The sequence below is a fragment of the Triturus cristatus genome, chromosome 2_1, assembly GCF_964204655.1.
Source record: "Triturus cristatus chromosome 2_1, aTriCri1.1, whole genome shotgun sequence".
NCBI classification, from domain to species: domain Eukaryota; kingdom Metazoa; phylum Chordata; class Amphibia; order Caudata; family Salamandridae; genus Triturus; species Triturus cristatus.
This window is the reverse complement of record NC_140581.1, coordinates 903,052,862-903,079,867: the sequence shown is the minus strand read 5'-3', so window position 1 is coordinate 903,079,867 and position 27,006 is coordinate 903,052,862. Positions and strand designations below refer to the sequence as shown.

The window sequence follows — 27,006 nt, the reverse complement described above, 5'->3', positions numbered from 1 at the left end:
CGCCCGGTTCATCTTATATCACACTTTTTGGTGCATAGTTTATACAATACACTATATCTAGTTTTCATTTTCAATCGTGCTCTCAGGACTATGTTCTATATAACACTGTGTTCACCTACCCTTTTCACGGGCATTACATTTTGCGATAGGGGGTGGAGGGTCAGGGGGTGTTTCTGCCAAGTGAGCCCGGAGTCACAGTCACAAACGTCCTCTTCTTCCTGAATAAAAGTGAGATTATGCTGCATACTTGTTCATATTTTAAGTAGTTCGCACAGACACACGTTTTAAAAACAATAAAGTTCCTAATACCCGCCTTCTCTGAACAGTTAGCTTGCTGCCCCATCCCCCTCCTCTGTTGTGTGAATCCATGGACTAGCCTCCTCCCTCCTGCCATGCATGGTCTGATGTTCTGCCACTGCCCTCAATTTAGTATGATGTACCAGTCCCCTCCTCCTGCCCTCCATTTTCCCAATTCTATGCCCCATCATTGACCTCCTGCTTAAACTCTGTGCTTAGCTTGCTGCCCCTATTCTCCTTCCCCCTGCCCTCCGATGTCTTTGTGCATGCCCCTGCTCCATTCTTTTTGCCCACCATGTTCCATGGACCTGCCACTCCTATCTACTCTGAGTATTCTGTTGGGCTGCCACTCCCCTCCCACCTGCCTAGCATTGTCAGATGACTGTAACCTGTCCCTGCCACCTCCACCCTGCCTGTCCACATGCCATGCCCCTATCCTCTTCCTCCTGTCCTACATGGTCCATTGTACTGCCACACCCTTCTGCCCTCCCTGGTCTGTTGTGCTGCAACTGCTCCTCCTGCCTGCCCCGTGCGGTCTGTTGTGAGGCTCCTTTCCCTGAACTGTCTTGTCTGTGCACAGGTCCTGACCCTCCCTTCTATCCTCCATCGTCCTTTGTGCATGCCCCTGCACCCTCCTTCTTGCCCATCATAGCCATTGTGCTGCCACTAACCCTCCCACTTGCCATGCATGGTCTTCTGTGCTGCCATGGCCCCTCCCACCTTCCCTGTGTGGTCAGTTAGCTGCCCCTGACCCCCTCCCACCTTCCCTCCATGGTCTGTGTGTATGCCATCACAGTCTCACTGTTGCTCTTCATGGTGTGTCTTGCTTCTAGTGCCCATCCTGCCTGACCTCCATGGCTATCTTGCTGCTCCTGCCCTGCCCTGCCCCCTTGCCCCCAGCCCTCTGTTTACATGTGCAGATCCCTACTCCCTCCCTCCTGGCTTGTCTGTTCCATTGTAATGCCCCTGATCCGTCCCTCCTGCCCTTTATGGTCTGTTATGCTGCAGCTTTCTCTCCTGTCTGTCCATTATGGTTAGCTAGCTACCATTGCCTCTTGCCCCTCTGTTCTCTGTTGTCCATGTGCATGGTCCTGTCCCCTCCCTCTTGCTTTCTATGGATTGTTGTGCTGCACTCCCGTCCCGCATGCCCTGTGTGGTGTATTGTGCTGCTGCAAATCCTGATGCCTGCCCTGCAGGGTCAGTTTGGTGCACCTCTCCATGTCCCTCCTGTCCTCTGTTATCCAAGTCCATGTCCTTACCCCATTTCCTTCCATGATCCAATGTACCATACTTGCCAACATTTTGAACTTGGTAAGAGGGAGATTTTGAAAAAAAACTGGGGTATTGATTTTCCCCTTTGAGTTACATTGAAAAAGAGGAGATTGTAGACAGGAGACAGATCAAATAAAGCCCATTTGAGCTTAAAAACATTGGACGTTTCCTGACTGAATCGGGTCTGTTGGCATGTATGGTTGTACTACCATTGCTTCTTCCTTCTGCCCACAATGGTCTATTACATTGCCACAGCCTCTCTTGCAAGTCCTGTATTGTTGGTTTGCTGCCCCTGCCCCCCTTTCCACTGCCCTCCATAGTCTGTTGTGCTGCCACGGCCCTTCCTGCCTGCTCAGTGTGGTTAAATTGTTGACTTTGCACCCTCCTACCTGCCTTCAATTTTCAGAGTCCGTGCCCCTGGCCTCTGCCTCTCAACAGTATCCTAATGAACAACTAGATTGCTAACATTCTATATTTATTACAAAAGTGTGGAACGCCTGACGTCATCTTGATGTAATCAAAACTGTAACACCTAGAGCATTTCCTTTAGAAATTACATATATGAGAGGCTCTTATTGGCATCAAAATTATGGTTAGTGCTCTAAAAGACTAAAATAAGGACATATTTTCTGAGTTTTCAAATAGCGACAAAGCACTTTTAAATTATTTGTTATCTTTATGTTTTTTTATCCAGTTGACCACTTGATTAAATGTTGCACTTAGGGGAGAGGATGTGGTGTTACTTCCAGAACTGCAGACTTTGCAACTGGGGAACCAGGTTGGAGTTTCTGCTTCAGCTCGACATTCTGTGATTCTGGTCAAATCACTTAGTCTCCCCATGTCTACAACCAAAATTAATTTGTTCTTGTGTGATGTAACCAATGCTCATGTAAAGCACTCCAATACCTGACAAGTCTGCACTATATAACACTGCAAAAACACAAAATAATAAGTGTTTTGCACACTTCTGTCATTGGGCTATATTTGGGCTACATCTGGGTGATTTTGGGCTATATTTGGGCTCTTTTGTCTCCGGTGGCCATCTTGGGAGATTTATTTGTTATGAAGTTTCCTAATTTCCTCATGCACTGCAGTCTCCTCAGTAGGAAATGCTTTCAGTTTTTTACTTTGATTCCATCATGAAGGCATTCAGATATGTCACACATTTGCCATAAATTCTGAATGTTAGCACTCTAGTTGCTCATTAGATCACTGTAGTAAAACTACTGTTCACCATGGAAGTCTGCTCCTGGTATTAAAAGTGCATGTTTCAGTCTGCATGTCAGAATTTTTTAATGAAATAGAAGAGGATTTGAGAAGTCACTCAAAATGTGCCCTCATTTTCTTTCTTCAGCATTAATCATAATTTCTATGGCAAAATAAACCCCCTCATTGTGTTCCTTTTTAAATTAAATGTTTTAAGTGTTACCAGTTTATTCCAATCAAGATGGCTTCAGGTGTGCCATACTTTTGTCATAATGAAGACAGTAAGCGCTCTAGTTGTTTTTAAGAACACTCTGGGACATTCTGTCTTAGGGCTATACTTGGGCTACATCTGGGTGATATTTGGGCTACATTTGGGCTCTTTTGTCTCTGGTGGCCATCTTGGGAGACTTATTTGTTATGAAGTTTCCTAATTTCCTCATTTACTGCAGTCTCCTCAGTTGGAAATACTTTCAGTTTTTTACTTTGATTTCATCAAGAAGGCATTCAGATGTGTCACACATTTGCCATAAATTCAGAATGTTAGCACTCTTTTTGCTCATTAGATCACTGTAGTAAAGCTACTGCTCACCAGGGAAATCTGCTGCTGGTATTGAAAGTTCATGTTTCAGTCTGCATGTCAGAATTTTTTAATGAAATAAAAGAGGATTTCAGAAGCCAAATGTGCCCTAGTTTTTCTTTCTGCAGCACTAATCATACTTGTTATGGAAAAATGAACCCCCTCATTTTGTTCCTTTTTAAATTAAATGTTTTAAGAGTTACCACTTTAATCCAAGCAAGATGGCTTCAGGTGTGCCATACGTTTATCATAAGTAGGACTGTTAGCGCTCTAGTTGTTGTTTGGAACACTCTGGGAAGCTGCTGTAGAACACAAAGGAATCAACTGACAGTCTCTGCCCTTGTTGGATGTACACGTTTTACTGAGAATGTCAGACTTCATTCTCACATGACTGAGAAAGATAATGTGAATTTACAGAAAATAAGCTCTCAGTTTAGCTTATAGATCACCTTCCAAACCTCTGTGGGAAAAGCATGAGAAAATATTTTTCTCTCAATCATGATATCCCAGCAGAAGGCTTTTTCACATGGTGAAATCACCTTAGAACATACCAGAATTCCTAAAATGAGTATGGTACCATCAACAAATGATTTATAATGTAACTAAAGTCTTAAAACCTTCTATTAACTGCAATGCTTTTTAATGAGGTGCTATCATGTATATTGGTCCCAAGATGGCTGCCAACACTTCTTGGATGAAGTGCTGACAGCCAATCAGATCTCAGGATGAGATGTGTGGTTAGGCCCCGCCCACATATATATATGATTTTACTTTTGATTTTCTCAGGAACTACTGAACAGATTGACACCAGACCTGCAAAAGGCACTTCCCTGAGCTGAGGACTACCTCTCTGCCAAATTTCAAGTAATTCTGTTCAGCCGTTCGGGCTGTACCTTGGACTAAAGGTCCCTATGGAAAATTGCATGGGGAAAACGCGTTTTGGGACCCCCCTTTTTTCTCAGCCCCCGCTTGACAAATCCCCCCGAGACTTTCAGGGTAGGAGCGGAGCGGAGCGCCCCACCTATTTTGAAAATTTCGCGAGGATTCGTCAACCGGCGCCAAAGTTATTCCAAATAGAATGTTGCAGATTTCCTATGGAAACACGGTCCTAACTATAACTCTCTACTGGCGACCGCCAGTAGATAATTAGCTCTACCACTTTCACATGCATATCCGAAGAAGAGGGGTTAGCCAGACAATGTTGTAAGCTCACTGTGGGGCCACCCTGTTACATAGACTAAGAGTTCAGGGAGGTGCTCTTAAGTCGTGGTGGACACGTAAAATGACCCCTATTTGAGAGAGTGGTGACTGCACTCCCTACCTGGCCTTTGTGGGACTTGCTTTGATGGCAGCATAGTGTGTAGTGAAGGACAGGCATTTTAACCTACCTCCTTCAGATTCTGGCAGACTTCCTTAACTGGGGTCTTTCCCATCCATCTGTGTGATTTAGATGAGGGTAGAGCCTGTTTGCATGTCTGACAGAGTGCACAAGGGAATCCATTTTAGCATTCCTTTGTGTGTATCACAATCTAAGATGGTGGAGAGATTTGGGCCAGCTGCCCAGTTCTCAGCTTCCGCTGGGAATATGCAGTTTTGGCATTACTTCACCTTCTCTAATTTCATTGTGTATAGAGTTACAGTGACCTATGGGTGGAGGTGTCAGACCTGCTTGAGTGTTCGCAGATCTTCTCCCTCTTCCTGACTGAACTGCATTAAGAATGTGTCCAGTCATATGAGCCTATTCCCCATCTGCACATAAACTGGTTGAAATCAGTCGAGGAAATGACCAGAGTTAGAGAGTCTGACTTTGACTCCTTTGGAAGACATGTACCCACAGGCAAGTATACCAAATCAGGGCACCCTTAGAGGGACGCGTTCTGCTGGGAGGTTGGTGACCTAGAGCTTCTCTCTCCGTATTCCATCCCAGAAGTCACACAGAGGTGAGGACCTTTGGCATGTCCCCAGTTTACCCACCTTGGGACAGGGGAACCACTGGGATCTGCCTGAACCGTCCACTACTGGAAAATCCTAGTTGTCGAGGTTGGTCATAGAATGCATGGTTGGAGGTACTGTATCTTGGCCTCTCAATGAAATGAAAAAGCAGTCCCTCAAGGCCCATTGTGAAGAGGACAGCACAAAGCAGATGCTTGTAATTCTCCTAAATGCATAAGATAGCTCCCAGGCATAACGGAATCCCAGCCTGTGAGATAGGTAAAGTGTAGCAAGGCCCCTCAGGTATGTGCCAAGATGCAGCCTTTTTCAAGGGCAGCAAGAAAGAAAGAGAATGAATAATTGGGCCCTGGGTTTGTCCTCTGTTCAGATTCATCGGGTGAGGGGAAAGACATGCCTCCTCCCTTCCTCTGGACTCTGGAGGTAGGCTTCACTCTGACCAGGAATAACCCTGACCACCTGGACTTAATTATGGGAGGAATGGTTCCACCAGTTCCAAATAATAACGTCTATCCAAGGTTTAGAGTGGCTCAGGCGCCTCTGATATGTATTTTGGTATCCAGGAAACATTAGGTACAAGGCTAACTTCCTGATGTGTAACTTTCGATGAAGAGTTGAGTGGAGCCCAGGGATTTTACAGAATGTGATACAGAAAGACTGATGGATATTGTAGCCAAACAGGAAATTCAGGCAGTTCCTAAATACATTTTTAAGGAATACAAATTAAGAAAACACTCTATTTGCAGGGGTTGATTTTAAGCGAAAAGATCATTCCTTGGTGACAGTCAGACAGTCTCTTTGGCAGCGGACATGCATTAAGAGACTAAACGAAGAAAAATAACCTGTGCCATTTACATGCTACCAGTATATGGATATGTGCATGTTAGCTCTCTCAGTGATATTATGTAATGATTGAAATACATGGGCGATAGAATGGAACGATGATGCACTCAATATGCCTTTATGATGGGTGAGTATCTGAAAGAGCCATCTGTACAACCCCATGCAAGTGACCAGAATAGACAAGAGGACCTCAATATTTAGTGTATTGAAGACCCCCTGGATAGTACAGACTAAGTGGTGCATCAAGAATGGAAGCTAGACTGTAGGTCAGTGTAGCATAGCCAAGATGTAATTTAGAACAGTCTAGATTTTAGAAGTAAATATACATAAATCTTAGCTGCTATTTACAATGAATGGGAAATGGCGCCAAGAGGTGGGACACTGCTGAACCATATGAAAAAGTCACACTGATTGAGTCTGCATATGGGATCAGTGATACCTTAAGATTTAACCTGGATACATGAAATTATGTTGAGCAGACAAATGGAAAAAAAAGTTTATGTGTTCTCAAGTCTCTTGAGCTGGCACATTGTTTGATTTTTAAGTTTGAGCTTGTTTGAGCTTGTCTGGGTAATGTTTGAGCATAGACTATACTAGTGGCAGCTGAAAGATAACACCTTTGTAATTTGTTTAGCCCGAACAATCACTAACCTATCAGGACTTCTACCTTGATTATGTGTTAGAGCCCAAAATGACTGCAAGGTATGTTAGCAATGGCTGTGCCTTGCTTTTGTTACATCTGGTACTCCTATTCCATTAGCTTCTCCTTTTCCTCCAATGCTTATGCCTCATTATTGCCAACTAATGGTATAAAGCTTCTTCCAGGCTTCCTCCAGGCTCGTTGCCCATATTTACAACTGCGTTTTGAGAAGGAGTAAGAGGAAGTGATGGAGGCAGGAAGAAGAAACTAAATTCCCGGTTATCTAAGTGCTCAGGAATATTTTGTTACTATTGAAGTGCTACATGTCAAGAAATATTTCAAAGTAAATTACTATTTGAGGAAGTCTGTTTCCCAAAAATGATTCAATATAAGCTGGGTTACTTGCACCTTACCGTACACTTTTGGATTCTCGTTGATATTCATTTAAGTTCCTTTTCTATAATGGTGGTCCTCCATCATGGGTAATGCCACCATTTTATTCTGCCCTCATTGCAATCATAGATGTCTCTGTGGTCAATCTCCAAACATACAAGATGGACAGATGGGGTAAGGTTAATACAAAACGAGAAGGTATGCTCATTTGTAAACCAGATGTCTTCTAGGTCTCCTTCATGATCATGTCTGGTAGCTGGCAAAAGATACAAATATTTTTATAAAAGTACTATCTTTAAAGACCCCTTTGATGCAGCTGATAATCAAACAGGTTGCATGTAGATGGATTTTCCTTTCACTTGCCTTTAATGGCAATAGCTAAGTTATCACATATGATTTTAAAAGTATGAGTAGTACAAATATTTATTATATCAATTGTTTCCATCAATTTATGGTTGATATTTCTCCTGAGCCTTTTCCTAAATCGCAATGTCAGTTCTGAATCATAAGTAAAACTGCTAAATCTTTGTATGTTTTTGCCATTATTTCAGCCACAGTGGCTGAAGATGAGAAAGGCATCATACCACACGCTATTCAAGACCTATTCGAGAGCATCTCTGAAAACCATAACATTGACTTCAGTGTGAAAGTGTCCTACATAGAGGTGTACAAGGAAGACCTGCGAGACTTGTTGGAGCTGGAGACGTCAATGAAAGATTTACACATTAGAGAGGATGAAAAAGGAAATACAGGTAAGATTTTATCTTGTATTATACATGATCGTTAAATTTAGAGACATCAAGAGTCTGTTTGGATGTCACCCCAATATTGAAGGTGCATCACACTAAGGAGTATGTGACCTTAACAGACTTTTTGTTGGTATAGATATTGAAGGTTCAGAAGTTGGAACCATTCTCCCTAATGCAGTTTAATCTAGAGTCCATTCTGTAACCAGTAGTCAATCCCTCCAGCACTTACTCTCCATCAGGCTCTCTCACCTCAAGGGTATTCAAATACATACAGAGAGATCGTAACTAATAGAACTGTGTGACCAGGAGCAGTCGAATCACAAATTGCCAAACCCCTTCCAACTTTCCTCATACCAGACTACGTTATGCCTCCATGCTGTTCTCAGTCATCAGCTCTGACTTCTTGAATACACAATAGTACACATAGTACAAAACTAAAGGCTAGGGAGTCCAGCTTGATCCGTCGGCCTCAAACCTGACTGCTCCTCTCATTCACCCATGTGTAGATTTCAAGGTCTGAAGGTCAGTTACTGGCCCCAGTCACTTTGTTACAGCCAACAGTGCAAGTTCTGGTTCAGCTGTCTAACCCACTTACAGTTTTAGCTGCTCCAAATGAACCTACAGGGATGGGCAATTGCCTATAAATCCATCTCCTAGGCCCTATCCTTGCAATAGGTGTTGTTTATTGAAGCTGGACACTGAGGATTGACCCAGAAATCTTTTTCATAGAAGTGTTCCTGCGCACTGCTAGGTGGGGTTGTGCGGCTTCACTCTGACTCCCCACTGCACCCGGAAGCAATAGAGAGCTGCATATAACCACCGCCCTTGCGCACTGACATTACTTTCTTTCTTTCTGTGCCTTTTGATGTGTATCAAGAACTCCACTTAAATTTTTTGTCAGTGTTTTGAAGACTTCTAACACTTTCGCAGTGTCTTAGGGAATGATGCCCCCACCCAAAATGACATATTTCAAGCTAAGCTGCAACTGCAGGAAGATGATGTCGGTCATGGATCTGTATAAGGTGTGTCTTTAGTGTCTGGACTCGAGACACAATTCTAAGTCATGCTGTAAGTGTTTTCTTATGCACCGGAAGAAGATTCAAGATCAGGAAGTGAATTGGTATGTTGCCGAACACAAGAAGTTGGAGACTTCATCGAAGTCAAGTGTTTTGACTGGGTCCCAGTCCCTATGCTTCTCCTGCATACTTTCAACTTCAAGCTTAAATCCTATGATAAGTCGAAGTGCAAGCACAAGCAAGAAGTAAAGCAGGACTCGACCCCATCCCAGCACTTTCACAAGAAAAAAGAAGGTGGGAGGGCAAGTCAGTGACAGTTGCACTCCTTCAAGATTTCTGGCCATGGAATAGATATCTATGTTAGTCCTGACATGGTGTAAACTTCCTCAGTCATTGACCCTGTAGCAGGGGGAATCCTTTGAGGAGGACATAGTGTTAATTTTCTGTGCTTTTCTGGCTCCTTCTGGTGTCCCTGCAGACTCTATGGAACTGCGGGGGCCCCAGTCAGGTTACTGCTGGTGGGTCCTTCTCTATTGCTGTATGTCCCATTAGGACCCTTCCTGAGTATGTACCAGTGGCAGTACAGACTTTTACTCCAGCCCTGAGATCCATGCCATTCCCTGCTATCCTGATGCTACTACTAACACCAGTAGCGTCAGAAGATAATCTGGTGCGTAGGCCAATGTCAGACCCCTAGCTGACTTCAGTTTGAGCCCCCGCCCGATGATGTGCTACGAAATAACAAAAGCACAACTGGTCATCAAGCAACCTGACTCTATGCCAGTTCCAGTGCTCTTACCAGCACATGCTCAATTGTTTCTTAGGTTCTGCCTCTGATCCTATGCTAGAGCAGAGGGTACCCCAAGATGTTGGTAATGATGAGGATGGCTTGCTCCTCCGTCGTTCTATTGTTTATGCCTTATACATTGATTTATAGAATGGTTGTGAGCTTCCCATTTTGCCTTTGCTTGGGCCACTAACAGAAGAGAGTGCCTCATTTGCAGTGGCACTAGAATGCTGAATATCTTCAATTGAGACTAAAACAAATGCTCTAATAGCTATTTAGAAGCCTGTGCCAGCGCAGTTCTGAGCCCGCATTTCCCTTTAATTATGTCTTCACTGATACTTTGATGGCTACCTGTTCGAAGGCTTGTTCTTGCCCTCATGTAAATGGGCAGGTGGCCAGACCTGTTCCCAGTAACCCAGATTCTCTCACCATTTGTAACCAACCACCCCACCCCAGAAAGTACAGGCTTCAGTCAGTAAGGTGAACCTGATATTATTTCTGTCCACTTCTCTGGATAGAGAATCCAAGAGGATGAATGCTTTTGACAAGCTCAAGTTTCCTTCCCGCAGTCTTCCTCTGTGGTCTATAAATGCCGTTTGTCCGCTTGGCCATTACACACATTCAGTTTGGGACATGATCAGTGAGATTTTGCTGGTAGTCCTGGAAGACAGTAGGACCTCTTTGGCACAGACAATCCATGATGACAAGTTGTGGCCAAATATGTTATCTGCACAGGTCTGGATACTGGAGATTGCCTGTGAATGGCAGTTGATACTTCGTAGATAAGCGTGGATGTGATCCACTGGATTCCCTGGCAGTGTACAGGCCATCCTAATGGAAATGCCTTTTGATGGGTCTGGCTTTTTCCATGAAAAGGAGGACTTCAGATTCTAATGCTTTAAAGACAGCAGTGCTGCAGCACTTTCCTTCTGGTTGTTGACCCCTGCCAAACAAGTTTCCACATCAATTTCAAAGGTTTAAAGTCTATTCCAGAGGGCTGGCATTTAAACAGAGACAGCTTTCCTAACCAGTGATGCTGCATAACCCCAGTCCTTCCATGGATGGGAATGCGAGTCTGGCAGACAACGTGCGGGTTAGCGGGGGCATCAGTCCTCCCATTCCTCTTCCTCTGCTACAACAGCCACCAAAGCACTTTAGTTTGCCCATAGTGGTAGATGCTCAAGCATTGGGGGGCAGCATTCAACAGATGGGTCTTACATATTGTTCCAAATGTCTATGCCCTGCCTTTTCTCTTCACTCCACATATATTCCTGAATGTGATGACACGTGAGGTTTTCATCTGTCGCAGGTTTATTGGTGTTATAATCTAACAGTGCCTCCCTGTTATTGTTCCGTGCACACTTTTTTGCTCTGTTGATGTGGCCTGTCTTGTTGTTTCAGTGTAGTGGCAAGCTTGTCTGCCTCTGTGTCATAGTCTTGGACAGTACTGCAGTTCCGTCGTAGTCTTAGGAACTGATCAACAGGGAGGTTTTCTCTTAGTGCCCTTGGGTGGTGACTACTGTACATCAGAAGGCTATTGCAATCAGTAGGCTTAGTGTACACTGTTGTTTTCATTGATCCTCATTGAGGGTGATCAGTAAGTCAAGAAAGGGTAAGCTTGTTTCTGATATCGTATTGGTAAAATGCAGGAATGTATTGAGGGTGTTCACCCACCCACAGAATTCTTCACATGACGAACTGTTACCTTTCCAGAGTATTATTATGTCGTCTATTTACCAACACCATAGCAGGATATTGTGGGTGTAAGGGTTGAATGCATTGAAGATGGCCCTTTGCTCAAATGCTGACATATATAGACATGCTAGGCTGGGAGCAAAGGTGCTACCCATGGAAGTGCCCTGCGTTTGGTGGTACAGTTGGGTTTTGAAGAGGAAGACATTTGCTGTAAGGGCTAGGGTGACAAATGCAAAAACAACAGTTGATGGACAGAATGCAGAACAATGTCATACATTCACCCCAGTACAGAAACCTTGGCCTAAATACATAGTTTTTTTGCTCACCATGCCGTTCCAGTTTGAATCCAGCCATATGCAAATCAGTCTTGACCCTGGGCCTCATGGGAACAGTCCAGCCCGAACTGCCAAGCCCGGTCCTCCCTGGACTGGAAACAAGCATCCTAGGACCGGTTTCGGGGTTTCACCCCTCTTCAGTCAGGATAGCTTGATTCCAGTGGCATGGTGAGCACGGGACCCACGTCTGGGCATACCCTTCCCACTCGGGGTGACAAATGCAAAAACAACAGTTGATGGACAGAATGCAGAACAATGTCATACATTCACCCCAGTACAGAGATCTGGGCCTAAATCCATCGTTTTTTTGCTCACCATGCCGTTCCAGTTTGAACCCAGCCATATGCAAATCAGTCTTGACCCTGTGCCTCATGGGAACAGTCCAGCCTGAACAGCCAAGCCAGGTCCTCCCTGGTCTGGAAACAAGCATCCTAGGACCGGTTTCGGGGTTTCACCCCTCTTCAGCCAGGATAGCTTGATTCCAGTGGCATGGAGAGCACGGGACCCACGTTTGGGCATACCCTGCGCACTCGGGGTGACAAATGCAAAAACAACAGTTGATGTACAGAATGCAGAACAATGTCATACATTCACCCCAGTACAGAGATCTGGGCCTAAATCCATCGTTTTTTTGCTCACCATGCCGTTCCAGTTTTAACTAGGGATAGGGTGGCACTCTCCATAACAAAGTGCACTGGTGTTGGTGATAACCATGTCTCAGAGTGGAGGGCAGCCTCTATCACCTCCAATGTTGCCATTTGGGGGATATTAGTGTAAAAGGCCTCCACATCCAATGTCACCCGGAGATTGACTTCCATTGTAGTGTCTAAGTTGTCAATCAGGCGCAGGATGTCCATAGTGTCTTTCACAAAGGACGGAGTCTTTTGTACAATTGGTTGAAGGAAGTGATCGCAGAACCGTGACAACTGTTCTAGAAGTGAACCATCCCGGAGACGATTGGTCGTCCTGGTGGCGGTCTTAACCCTTTTTATATCTTGGGGAGGATATAGAAGTACGGGGTTCTTCGTTCCCTCTTCACCAGAAAATCTGCTTCTTTTTTGGTGATCCAACCCACTAGTTCTGCCGTTGTGTCCTGTCAGATATATATGGCACCGTGGACCCCAGTCGGGGTTCACTAGGAAAGAGAAATAAATTATGGACAGTGTTTGCAACCACTATAGCCGGCGCCACAGTGCTAGTGAAATCGTTCTCCTGTTGGCACGATGTGTGCAAATGCATATTTAAATACTTAAATTTATGAGCGGGAAACTATTCTCACACACAAATGTGCATGTAAAATGTGCCTTGTTAAAACGAAACATAGATGTCTGTATTTGCAGACCGATAGAGACGTAAATCACAAGACTGCACCATTGTGCATGTAAACCGAACCGGATTAACAAGCCATGTGGGTCCAAAAATGACTCCCAGTGGAGTAAATAATATAACGTCCCAACAGTAAAGAAGGGACAGGCCCGCAAAACTTACTGTATTTATTCGAAAGGAACTCATTGTTTTGGAGTAACAGCCGGCTTGCTCACGTTGCTTCTTTTAGCCTTGACGCGCACTGATGGAGGAATGATGTGTAGCCTCCGAGCATCGGTGTGCGTGATACCGTCAGACTCGGATTCCTGAGTTGACGTCCAGTTCGAAGGAAAACCACTAATGGAGGTTGTTTCACCAGTCAACCCCTGTGCACAACGTGGAAGAAGGGGTCATGTGAGCGGGGTTCAATTAAAATAGCCTGCTACATTAATCACAGCCCTTCATCTTAGATGTTTGCTTTAGCACTGCAGATGGTACTCCTGCCACAGAACTGCCCCATCTTGCTCCACTGGGTGACCAGTAAACTCCAGCCGGTCATTGTCTGGGCATGGTGCTTGATTTTTTGTTTTCATTTCAGAAGTTTATATTAAAGAATTGTATTTTTAGCATCGGTACATGAATGTATCATAGTATTGAATACATAAAAGTAGCAGGCTACTTAAGCAATTAAGAATGTTACATATGCAAGTGATAGTATTCTGTCATCTTATATGATTACTGTTCAATAGGATTGATTGTATACCATGCGTGTATCTTATGAACATTACAGATGATATTTTTAACAAGAAGAATAGGGATAGAATTAGAGCAAAAAAGCATGTAAGGACAGAGGAGAAGAAGAGTGTGGTATAGCAGACTGGAACTGCTCAACTCACCTGGTGCTTTGCCTGTCACTGGATCCTGCATTCAATCCGCCTGCCATTGGTGCCACTGGTGTTCTCTGCCACCACCGCCAACAGAGTCAAGCGGGGATATTTCAATTCCCGGTCCTGGCCGCGAGTGAGGAGGCTAGTTAGGGACTACAAGCCCCTGCAGCCCTAGTGGCGCGCATGCCGCCCACGCCAGCTGCAAGCGCCAGGAGGCGCTTAAGAAGAGCACAGGGCTCCCAGAGCGTGGGACGCACGCAGGCATACCCGGGCCAAGGGCGGGCCCGTCTGTGCCCGTCAGAGCCCAGAGGAGGCTGGACCGGGCCATCTTTCTGACACCTTGGCCACCAGCCAAGGTCTAAAGCTGTTGGTAATCAGGTACTGGTGTATATTTATAAATCTACAACCAAAACCATAATATTTGTACACACTTGTGGGGTTTGGTGCAGGGATTGGTGTTCTACAGCTCAACTATGAATAAGCATAAAGGAGTTGCGGGCACATTGGACGCCTTTTTAGTTAGGGCGGAGTCCTTACTGACTCATGAAATAGAATTAACCGAACAGCGCCTCTCCTTGGATCCGTCTACCCTGCATAGACGTCTATCACTGGGCGTCTCTGATTCTAATTTGGGGGACTCTGCACAAACACCGCCATCTATAATGCCCTCAAATGTGCCACCGAATCCACCTGCGCTAGTAACGGACTCAACACTACCTGCGGGTTTGGAAGCTCCTTGTATGGCCACCAGAGCAAGGGGTTCAGAACCTCTGATGCAGGAAAGGTTACAGAGCCATCAACAAAGCAAAAGTAGGGTGCCCAAGAAGTCAAGAACGCAAAAGGATCTCAACCTGGTAATTATGTTAAAAAGGCAATTGCTCATGACGTGTTGAACACTACTTTGGTTGGTACACAGACTGATCTGGTCCCTTTGCTCCCTGCACTAAGACACAATAATACTGTGGACGTTACAACTGCCCCTCATTCTACAGTTGAGGCCTCTGTATTAAGTACTGTGCTAGCAAGTGTTGAAGAATTGTTAGAAAAGAAACTGACTACTTTATGGGAAAAACTAGATCGAATGAATTATGCCATAAGCAGCTTAAATAATTAAAGTAGCAATAATATGACTCAGCAACCAAATGCAACAGTGAGAGAGGGTCTGAAGGCAGTAGTAGAGGGTAATCAGCTTGGGAATTTGCAAAATCTACAAGGTAAGGCCAATGATTCCCCTTTGATAAATCACAATGTAACAAAAAGCAAAACCCATGAAGTACCCACAGGCTTGAACATGAAATATGTAGATCCGCACAATACTGTTACACAAAGCTCAGCTACAGACACTGGGTCGAACAATATAGCAAGTGGTCCAACCAATGTTTGTTTGAAGCCTAATACTGATGTGTTGAAGTTACCACCAGCCACGTGTCCCTATGTTCTAATTCTGTCAGGCGTCCCTCCTCTTAAGGAAGTTTAGAGGGAGACGTGGTTCGATTTATGTAATAAATCCATGGATTGGTTAGTAAAACATAAAAGATTCCATCCGTCCGCCATAAAGGAGATCTTAATGGTCCGCAGAGTTGTGTGGGTTGGTCCATCTCCCAAGTGTATTGATGGTGACTGCATTGTGATTAATTTCTGCAGGCCACAGATGGTTCGTAATTTATTAAATTCTTATGCCTTACCCTTACCCAGTACTCAGAACACTAGCATTTGTGCCCTTCCTTTGGGATACTTCTATAAACCTCTACTTGAGCCCTTTTCATATAATCCCACTCCAATTCTTCTTTCCAACAGGTTTCAGGCTTTATCAGATTTAAATGCCCAAGACTGACAATCATCTGTATTACAGTGTGAATCGCAGTTATCAGCATTTACCGCTTCCATAGATACTCAAAATGATCAATTAGATTTATACAAGGATCAGGACGGGATACGTCTGGCATTTGTACAAGTACCGGCCACACTCCATGATAAATCAGAGGTTTTGTCAGCGACTTCGCCTGACAAGAGTGTGGTTACAGAAGGGGTTAACCAGTCAGTACAACATAAAGGAGCGGATTATTTTAATCTCAAATGTACAAATGATGATAATATGGGGCAGGATACTGTAGGAACTAGGAATGAGCTGGAAGTAGCACCTAATCAACTAACTGGGAATGAAGGGCAACCAGAAATACTTGTTACATCATGGAGTATTGCTGGCCTGTCAAGAAAACAAGTTGATGTAGAGTGGCAAGAGTACATTGGGCAAAGTGAAAAAAATTCTCTTGCAAGAAACCTGGGCCTTAGACATCCCACATAAAATAGGATTCAAAACATATACCGTTAATGCTATTCCCTCGACTAGAGTGAGACCTTGTTATCTGTATAAAAATGACCTTATGTATCGATATATTTCAATGGGATTTTTCATCACAGGATCTAGATCCGAACACAAGACAAAAATGAGGTATATATAATAAATATTTACAATAGACGTAGTTTAGCTAGCAAAGAATCTCCGGTAATAGAACAGCTATACCTATTTTTAAGCACAATTGTCCCAAGGGCTAAGGTAATTGTGGGGGGCGATTTTAATCATAAATTTGAGCCTGTTGTGGGACTTGAAAATATTTTTAAAGAAGAAGACATGGCAAATAATATTCCCCCATTGGAAAGTACCCCGGCAGTACCGTGCTCAGTTGCTGTTGCACAGTTAACAACATTAGTATCAGGACATGGTCTCTGAGCTTGCAACGGCTGTTTGCCTTCTGATAGCCCGAATGCTGCTAGATTTAGCAGGAGTAATGGCAAGAGTTGTATTGATTACATATTGGTATCCATTGACCTTTGGCCAATTTTACATGATCTTGTAGTTGAGGATAGATCTCACAGTGACCATTATCCCCTATGTTTGACAATAGCAGTCAATTTGTTTTCAATCAATACCCTTGAATAATAGAGATATTAACTTTACTGTCATCGAACCACTACTAAATAACAATCGTAGATCCCTAAATTGGCCCTCTATAGGGGGAAACGAAGATGTCATGAAACAGATCTACAAAACCTTTGTAGACATCATTTCTCCATATGTAGATCTCCCTGCTCCAGATTGCCCAAACATGGTTATTCATCATGCATTGGTAGTTGCACTGACACCTACCTTGAGTAGGATTCCTAAAGACTGTAAAAAGGGGAACATTGATGTTAATAATCCTTGGTATAATAAAGAGTGCCGTGAGGCAAAAAAGGAACTTATCATGGCAACAAAAGTTAAAAACATAGTGGTCTTAAGGGAGAAAAGGTCCAAATATAAAAAATTACTAATACAAACCAAAAAAATGGGATGATAATATTTGGACCGAACTGATCAGTGCAGCCAAAGCCAAGGACCATTCTAGTTTTTGGCAATTGATATCTAAAGGAAATAAGACAGGGAGTAGCTGCAAGGACCTCTTTTTAGATGCTAAAACATGGGTCAGTCACTTCTCCAGCCTTTATTCTAAATCTACGAGTGATATACAACTTGACATGCAAGATTATGTAACAGCGCCAACTGTAGCCCTGCTACATTTTAATTTGGAAGATACTCTGCTAGCTATAGATGCAGTAAAACCGGGAAAAGCGCCAGGTCCTGATAAGATACCGGGCGATTTTATAAGGCATGATAAAGAGGTTTAGGGCCCTTATATTAATTTTTTATGTAATTCAGTTGCCGCAGGTGCGTTAATACCGGAATCGTGGAAAGGCGCTGAAATGACAACAATTTTTAAAAAAGGTAATCTCCAGGACCCTTTGCATTATCGACCGATTAGTCTGATAGATGTTTTACAAAAAGTTTTTGCTCAACAAATTTTAACAAAATTAAATGCTTGGATTGAGGAGAACAATATTTTATCAGAATATCAGGCCTGCTTTAGAGCCAGAACCAGCACAAACGACCAGGTTTTTAGATTCCTTTGCATGAGTTGGAAATATACAGTACTTAAGAAGGGCCATCTGTATATCGCCTTTGTTGAATTAAAGGCCGCCTTCGACCTCATCCCCAGAAGTCTCCTCTGGAAATCGCTAAAAGAACGAGGAGTACCGGGGGAAATACTATTGCAAATTATAAGATTTCATGAGGATGATTTTGGAAAGGTCAGATGGGGGCCGAGGGGGAAGCTCACCGAGCCAATTAGCGTAAATAGGGGAGTTAGGCAGGGATGTGTGCTGGTACCCACCTTATTTTCACTGTATGTATATGACATTCCAGAGTATTTATTGGGCTGCGAACATGATTCTCCAAAATTTGGTGGGGTGCCAGTACCCGCCCTCCTATTTGCAGACAACACCATCTTATTATCCCAAACTCCAAAAGGTTTACAATGTTTAATAAATACCTTTGGTACATATTGTGAGACTAAGGGCCTGGGAATAATTTCTAGCAAAACAAAATATGTGGCAATTAATCCACAGAAGTCTTTTAAAAAGAACTTAACTGTTAAAAACCAGAAGCTAGAAGGTGTGCACAATTTTAATTATTTAGGTATAACTTTGGACACTAAAATGTCATGGAAACCGCAACTGGAGAAAAATAAGACTATTCTACTCCAAAATTCCCTACCAATAGTTAAGAAACATGAGAGCAGTATATCTAAAGCAGTATCCTCAGCCCTTTAAGTATATAAGTACAGGGTACAATCGCCATCACTTTACGGGGCAGAATTGTGGGGGCCCTCATCCAATAACACTTTCATGGTAGGTGAAAATACGTTTTTTAGGAAACTATTACGCCTTCCAATGCGTACTCCTCTAATACCTATAGTAATGGACCTAAATGCATGCCGCTTGGACCACCAGGCAATTCTAAAACCATTGTTGTTCTGGGTACGATTGTGGTCTACAGAAGAGCTTGTGCATTATAAAGAAGGGCTGAAGGAAATTCTATGGCTCAACCACGGCATAGGTTTGCCGTGGCTTAAGCGCGTCCATGGTTGGTTCATTAAATTAGAGCTGAAGCATTTTTGGGAGGAACCCGTTCAATTATTCATCGCCTCTAAGAAAGTATTAAAATTAACCTTTTGGGACTATATTCAAGACAATGTGTCCCACAACTCAACCACTGGCACATTAACAACACGATTCCTCTTAATGAATCAAACTTGGAGTTTTGAGCCATTTTTAGATGAGGTGCAGTCACAATTAGCAAAATCGCTATATATGAAATTTCGATATGGTATTTTGCAAATGAATTCAAAAACACTGAAATGGGCTCGCAAGCAAGGGGAGGAAAATACCGAGTGTTGTGCACTTTGTCAATCCAGTGCAATAGAAAATGATTTACATGTATTATTCTTCTGCCCAGCTTACATTAAACCAAGAAAGAAATGTATTAAACCCATCTGTCGGTCATTAGGTATTAGGTCTTGCTGTGAGTCAGCAAGAATATTGAGAACTGATACCTCCCAGAAGGTCGTTTTTAGTGTTAGTAGGTACCTGTTTGATGCAGGCCTAATAAGAACAAAGGAAGGTTTAAAATTTTAATGTACTACATTTGCAACATCGTCATTATATTAGTCTTGTACTTGCACTTTATCTGCCATATTAGTAATACCGCTGCTACACTGGCTTTGAACTGCTTTTTTTTTTAAAGTTTAGAAAAAACACTAGTAGATTGTCATATCTAGTACATATATTGCACTTTAAGCATTTGCACTATTGAGTATACTATACTAGTTACATCACTGCTACATTGGTTTTGCATTCACACTTTATGAACTAGTGAGATTGTTAGTAGAACGTTACAATAAGCATGGTTGTAGCACTTAAAGCATTTGCACGTTTCTAAATGACGCCCTTTAAGGAGCCCTATCTAAAAGTATCATTTAAAGCACCTGCACTTCCTGAATCGACTCCATTTTAAGAAGTTTTATTTAAAGGATGCCAGTTAAATACCTGTTTTTTTAGTGTTAATCCTTGGTTACCTATAACAGTATTTGTTGTGCCTTATTATTTATTTATAAAGTTAAAATTCTAACAGTACTTATTTTTCTGAAATATAAATGTGAAAGGTCATGTATTGAAAATATGAATTTTAATACTTATGCAATGGTCTAGCGCTACCTTTAAAGAAGTTTTTATATTCTAAATGTATTAATTGTCACTGTATATCTTTTATTGTTTTTTAAACCGAAATAAAGATTGAATTGAGAATTGAGACTGGAACTGCTGGTCCATGAAGATGGTATTTGTCTGTGGTACTGCAGAAAGGCAATATCATCACTTGCAGTAGAGTGAACATGAGTAGAGAGAGAAAATGTTGTTTCTATAATGAGAGTTATGAAGGTTTGCTTTTTTATGTCAAGAGACATATATCTTTTGTATAAATGATGGCACAACACAAAGTTGCTGAATAACATACTATGCTTTTGTGACAATTTTGCACAATATCAGAGACGCACTCTGGCACAAATGGGTCTGATCTATTTTGTGACTCTGTGTCTAGGCACATCCTGTAGACTTTATATCCGTTCTCACTCTGTGCACTTTATCGTACATCGGCTCATTCAGTGCACGGCCCCCCCCACACTCGTCTGACATTGCTAGGCCTACACTGTCCTAAGTCAAGATCTATTAACAGACTCACAAAGGATTAAATGTTGCACTTTCTCTATCCTACAAACAGAACAACCTCCAGTCTTTAGGTAGCATTCACAAAGCCAGTAGGTCGTGCCTTTTCGCTTTGCTAACACACAGCTATTGGCTTTACCAATGCTTTTTTCCATTCAGCATTGATGAAAAGAAGATAAAAATGCTTATTTGCCCATGTGGACAGCACTGGCAAAAAAAACATGATGAGGTGCACGAAAGTATGCATCATGATGGTACAGCAGCTCAGCGTGATCCAAAATGACAAATACTCATGCTTGTGGAATGTCCCGGCTGAGATTTAATTTTTCTTATGTACCATTCCAAAATGGCAGATTCCAATTTTGGGGAGATGAATACAAAAATAAGTTAGATGTGTGCGAAAGCTCACTTTCGAAAAGGAGCACATTACAACTAACTTGCCCTACAAAAAAGAAAATACAATTAAAATACAGGGCTGGTTAGGAAATGGAGAACAATTGTGGAGTGGGTGTTGGGTTGAGGAAAAGTAAATGCCACACAGCAGCAAGATTAAAATGCAACAAGGTTGGAGAAGTAATGGACGAGGTGGAGAGGGGGTTGCTTAATTAAAAAAAAAAAAAAAAAAAAAAGCTCAGCGGCAGGGTGAGGGAAGCAAAGGACAAGCTTTTTTGAGGTAAAAAGGGCACGGGGATGGTGATGTGAAGGGGGAAAGTAACACACGGAGGAGAGAGCAAAAAACACACATGCACTCCAAGGAAGTGCTAGAGGCAAAATAAAGAGTAGTTCCATGATTGTGAGCAGTGCAAAGATACAAGCTGTCCAATCAAAAACATTGCAAAGAAATTATACCTAGGGGAGAGACAAACACAAGAAGAGGAAGGTAAACCATTGAATATGATGCAAGCAAATAAGATTAACAAGAAAGTCACCCATGCTGCAGGCCATTTACTAGACCCCGTCTTTTCTAACATTCCATTCCTGACTGTTAGCACACCTAGGCTGGTCTGTTGGTCCGACCACTTTTTAATTTCAGTGTCCCATTTCAGCTCCTGTACCCCCAATCATAGGTGTCCAGAAATCCCCATATAAGCGCCCTTGGCGTAAATTGAACCTTGAGCAATTTAATGCCCTTCTTGCTCTAAAATTGCCCAAGTTACCTACGGATCCAGATGCGGCTTATAAAATCTTTTGCGACTGGATTCTCCAAGTACTGGACTCTCTTATCCCGGCCAATTGGTCCAAGTGCCGTACTTCTCACACCAATCCTTGGTTTTCCAAAAGACTGGCTGATATGCGCAAAGTTTGTAAAAAACTGGAACGGGCTTGGAGAAGGGATTATGATCTGTCTGCTAAGAGATGTTATCAGACTGCCATCAAAAGATATCATCGGGCCATTCAAGCTGAGCGTGCTGCTTACTTTGCTAAGGAAATTCAGTCTAGTAGCAATCCATCTAAATGCATTTTTAAAATACTTAATTATCTTAAATTCAGGAAAACTCTTGTGACCTCTGGGATCACGTCTAAGCAGCACTATGAGGACCTTGCCACCTTTTTTGTAAATAAAGTTGAGACTATATACAAATCCTTTCCACCGGCCCCCGCCTGTCCCAGCCTTGTATCCAGGCCCCCTACCGTTCACACTCTTACAGTTTTTCCTCATATCGATCAGGATGAGGTCCGCCTACTCTGCAGTAAAATTAAATCTGGCTCCCCTGCAGACCCGCTCAAGCCGGACCAGTTCTTAAAATCTCAACCTGTGGTTTTGGCGCCTCTGTGCCAGTTGATTAATACTTCTCTCTCCACAGCTACGGTTCTGAGGCAATGGAAACAGGCTATGGTAGTCCCCCTTCTCAAAAAGCCATCATTGGATCCAGCAAAATTAGAAAACTTTCGCCCTATCTCTCTTCTATCTTGGGCTGCTAAAATCGCTGAGGCATACATCAATACCATCCTTATTGCATTTTTGAATACCAATGGCATCCTGGATCCCACGCAGAATGGTTTCCACCCAGGGCACAGTACGGAGACAGCGCTCCTCGCTGTGGCCGAGCATCTGCGGACCATTCTAGATGCGGGCAATACCGCGGCACTGATTTTGTTAGATCTCAGTGCCGCGGTGGACACTGTGTCTCACCAGATCCTTCTAAACCGTCTGGAGGAGGCAGGAATCGGTGGTTCTGCCTTGGAATGGTTTAGATCCTTCCTCTCTGAAAGATCTTTTCAGGTGTCTGCCCCGCCTTTTCTTTCCTGTGTCCAGGCCATCGGCCAGGGTGTGCCACAGGGCTCTGCCCTGAGTCCCGTACTTTTTAAATTCTTTTTAATTTGTACGTCCAACCTCTGGCAGTGATAGCTAGGGATAGGGGTCTCTCCATTGTCTCTTAGGGCTGACGACACGCAGTTAGTAGTGGTTCTCTCCGACGACTCTACGCAGGATGCCCCTTAATTTAGGAGCGGGCTGGCGGTGGTCGCGGAGTGGATGACCGATAACTGCCTCCAGCATAATGCTAATAAATCTGAGGTGTTGTTGGTGGGAAAAAATATCAAACTTTGGAGTGAGAACTGGTGGGCCAACTCCCTTGGGACCGCACCTACCCCTAAATTGGTGGTGAAAAACTTAGGGGTATGGATGGATTCAACCATCAGTTTCCAGGACCACACCAAGAAATTAGCTGCCACGTGTTTCGGTCTGTTACGTGGACTGAAACCCCTTTTTGGCGGCCATATTATCAAGGCTTGATTATGCTAATTTGCTGTTTTTGGGGGCGAATAAAGCTGAGGTCATGCGCCTAAAAGGGTCCAAAATGCGGGTGCCAGACCTCTTTTGGGTCTCCCGAGAAGGTGCAATCCGGTGTTTACACTGGCTGCCGGTGGCCAAGCGCATAGAATTCAAAGCTCTCTGTCTGGCCTTTAAAATCCGGAAACTTTCTTCCCCCACTATTTTGACTGATGTGCGGGTCCCATATTCACCCACGCGCCATCTACGCTCTATGGGGTCATGCTTGGCTCGTGTCCCAAGGGTAAAACGTTTACGTGCTGGGGGATGATCTTTTCGCTGTCTGGCGGCCAAGCTGTCTGGCGGCCAAGCTTTGAAATTCCCTTCCCCCTCACATTCGCAGCCTGTAGAACTACCTGTTGTTCAGGAAGGCAATAAAAACCCATCTCTTCCCTGTGGTTTAGGCTCTAGTTTGCAGTCTGCCTGTAGCAAGCGCCGGTTCGCCTCTTTGCTGAGGCAGCTGTTGCGCTATACAAGTTGGACTAACATAACATAACATAACAAGTAATGGTAAATAATGGACCGAGCCAAAGCCCACTGTAACTATTGATATTGTCCACAATAGGTCTTCGATAGCAGACAGCTGATAGCTGCCTATAGGCGAGACCTAAAAAATGCGTGCAGTGCATGTAGTAGGCAGAATTCTTACAGGACTCTAGCAAGCTAGAAGAGAACTAGTCCCAAAAGTGTGACTGTCTGGCACCACACCATATTTTTAATCAACATGTAAAAGATGATTTAAAATATTACGTAGCATTCAAGTTTCTTAATTTTCCCAGTAGACCGTCTGTGTTATACTAATGAGCCCCGAATGGGGCTAGGTTTGTTGGTAATTATTGAATAATTTGGAGATGCTGGTCTTCGAAGGGAAACATACTGTTTAAAGTGAAACTGTCTGTAGATTATGAATATTCTTCTGCACTTTTGCTTGGACTAACCAAAGTTATAAAAATGGACGCTTCCCAGTGAAAATCTGCACATACCCAATAATTCCTCTTCTGTTTGAATGATTGTGAAATGGTTTATTTCTGCTGCTTCCAAAATGGTAACCCAGTCCGTCCTCTCATACGCTAATGCCTATTTTACTTGATTGTATTTTCATACTTTACTCCATAATCATGTTTTGCTGACACAATAGTGACACTCACATTGGAAATGTAATGAAAATGTATGTACTGAATTTGTGTTGATAACAAACAAAATAATTTCTTATTTTATGATTCATTTGATACAGCTGTAGGTAGGGATAGTGAGAATCTTGTAATGTAGATGAGCAGTACCTATTGAAACACATGCCTCATTTTGTTCTGTGTTCTAAGTCATTATAGGTGCCAAGGAATGCCAGGTGGAGAGTGCAGAGGACGTCATGAGCCTCTTAGAAATTGGAAATGCTGCTCGTCATACCGGCACTACGCAAATGAATGAACACTCCAGTCGATCCCATGCCATTTTTACCATCAGTATTTGTCAACAGCGGCCAAAGCAACCACTGAACTCTCCGGACACTGCTCAAAATAGTGACCCAAGAGCAGTCCAAATGATCTTCTCAAAGTTCCACTTTGTGGATTTGGCAGGGTCCGAAAGAGTGACCAAAACGGGGAACACAGGTGAGCGCTTCAAAGAGTCCATACAAATAAACAGCGGTTTGCTAGCCCTGGGCAATGTGATAAGTGCTCTTGGAGATCCCAAGAGGAAAAGTGCTCATGTTCCATACAGGGATGCGAAGATCACACGTATCCTCAAAGACTCGCTCGGGGGAAATGCCAAAACCGTTATGATCACTTGCATTAGCCCGTCCTCCTCTGACTTTGATGAGTCCTTAAACTCCCTCAAATACGCCAACAGGGCTCGAAATATTAGAAACAAACCCATTGTGAACTACAACCCAGACTGGGACCGGATAGATGAGATGGAACATGAAATCAAAGCTCTGCGAGAAGCCTTGCAGAACCAGCGTTCCAGTGTGATGGCCCGTACAAGTCAGGTATCTCAAGAATGGGGCCAGGACAAAACCCAAATCCGTTCCCTTGAAGAACAGCTTGCACAGCTTCAGACTGAGTGTTTCAACCAACGAAACTGCATTGAAGAAGCCCTTACATTCATGACAGATGTGAAGGATACTTGCACCTTAACGAAGAGTAAACAGTTGAAGTTGCAGGACTGGTTGAATATGGTCGAGGGTCTAAAAAACGAAATCCCAAACGTTTCTGGTTTTGATAACCAAACTGGTAGTGGAAGAGATGAACCACATCATATAACTATTCTCCAACTGAAGAGGGAGCTGAAAAAATGCCAGGTATTTACAAATAGTTTCCTGAATTCTATCTTTTTGGCATTTTTTATTTTTGTCAAGATAAACACTATTTGTATTGCATGCTATTATAAAAGCAAACGATTACCAAATCTAATCTTTTTGGCTCTGGCCATGAGTACTTAGATTTTTCTCACCAGTATGTGCCAGCATGATGGCAAAACACTCATAAGTAGGTGATGAGCCTTCTGTTGTACAAGTTGGCACATATTAGCTGCATTTTCTATTATTTTTGATTAGGATGAACACTGCCATTAATGCTTTCAAAGATTTTGTTGGGTTTTGTGATTTATTGTCACACCACCAGCAAACATTAGTGTATATTAAAATAAACATTTGGTCTAGTTTATATTAAAATGTTTTTTAAATATTCTTTGCTTTCACTTTCCTGGAAATGGATGTCACTCTTTTTAATTTTTTTTACATTTTTTACATGTATGTATCGTTATGGTGCTATGTCAGTTATATCACATTGTAGGGTGGTAGGTGGTCACGTTAGGCTTTGTGAGATAAATATTGAGGGTGGCAGTTTTCAGTTTTTACTGATTTTTGAATGCAAGTAAAAACATAAAAATCAGTTTCATATCTATTTATATATATTTTTTTAATGCAGATCTTAGGCCTTCATTTCTCTCCAAGATGTCACCCAGGGCTTATTGGCAAGTAGCTATGTATACTGACAGCATCGAAAACTAAAAAAAGAAGAGGATAAGGAATCCTTATGAATATAAATAGCTGTAGATTAGCACAGTGTACTAAACTACAATGCATCTGGCATGTGATTGTACTGTTTTATTCTACATGACTGCCTAGCACACTAATTCTTATATTCAAAATGTGAATGCACATAAAGCAGTTAAAATGTGCGTCTATGCCAATCTGATGGAGACTTCTAGCCACAGATTCCTTACCTAAGAATATCTCCTCGGCATCAAACTGGATCCGGAAAATCATGAGCAGTACCCTCATGTGCGTTGTAGGCGTAGTCAGCGTCAGATGTGATGTGTGCAATGCCTATATAGCTACCACACCAAAATGCTGTCACCAGTTCCGTTCTTTCTGCACCAACAGCCCAAATCCATATGAACTACCCCGGTCAATTTCCGACCACTTTTTTTGACATTTTGTCAACCTCATTTTGAGCATTTTGCACCTGGTATGCCTCAGGGATGTCCTCTAAGAAACCAGTGGATCTTAAACCCTGTGGGGTCTGTCACAGGTATATGCCTGTAGTGGACCCACATCTGGTTTGTCTGTGGTGCCTGGAGCTGGACCACGTTTCCTGCAATTGTCCTGACTGACACACCATTAATCTGAAGATGATTTGGGAGCAGGAGATGAAGGTACTGGCGGCCCGACATTGGAATACTCCG

General features: G+C 43.0%; 1 protein-coding gene across 1 annotated transcript in view; it reads left to right on the top strand.

The window, feature by feature from the left end:
• The window catches only part of KIF27 (kinesin family member 27), a 551,081-nt gene that overhangs the window by 68,008 nt on the left and 456,067 nt on the right, over positions 1-27,006 (top strand). The window contains exons 3-4 of the mRNA XM_085633120.1: positions 7,730-7,930; positions 24,642-25,618. Of these exons, the coding sequence (XP_085489246.1) occupies positions 7,730-7,930; positions 24,642-25,618 (1,178 nt within the window). The remainder of the gene's footprint in view (positions 1-7,729; positions 7,931-24,641; positions 25,619-27,006) is intronic.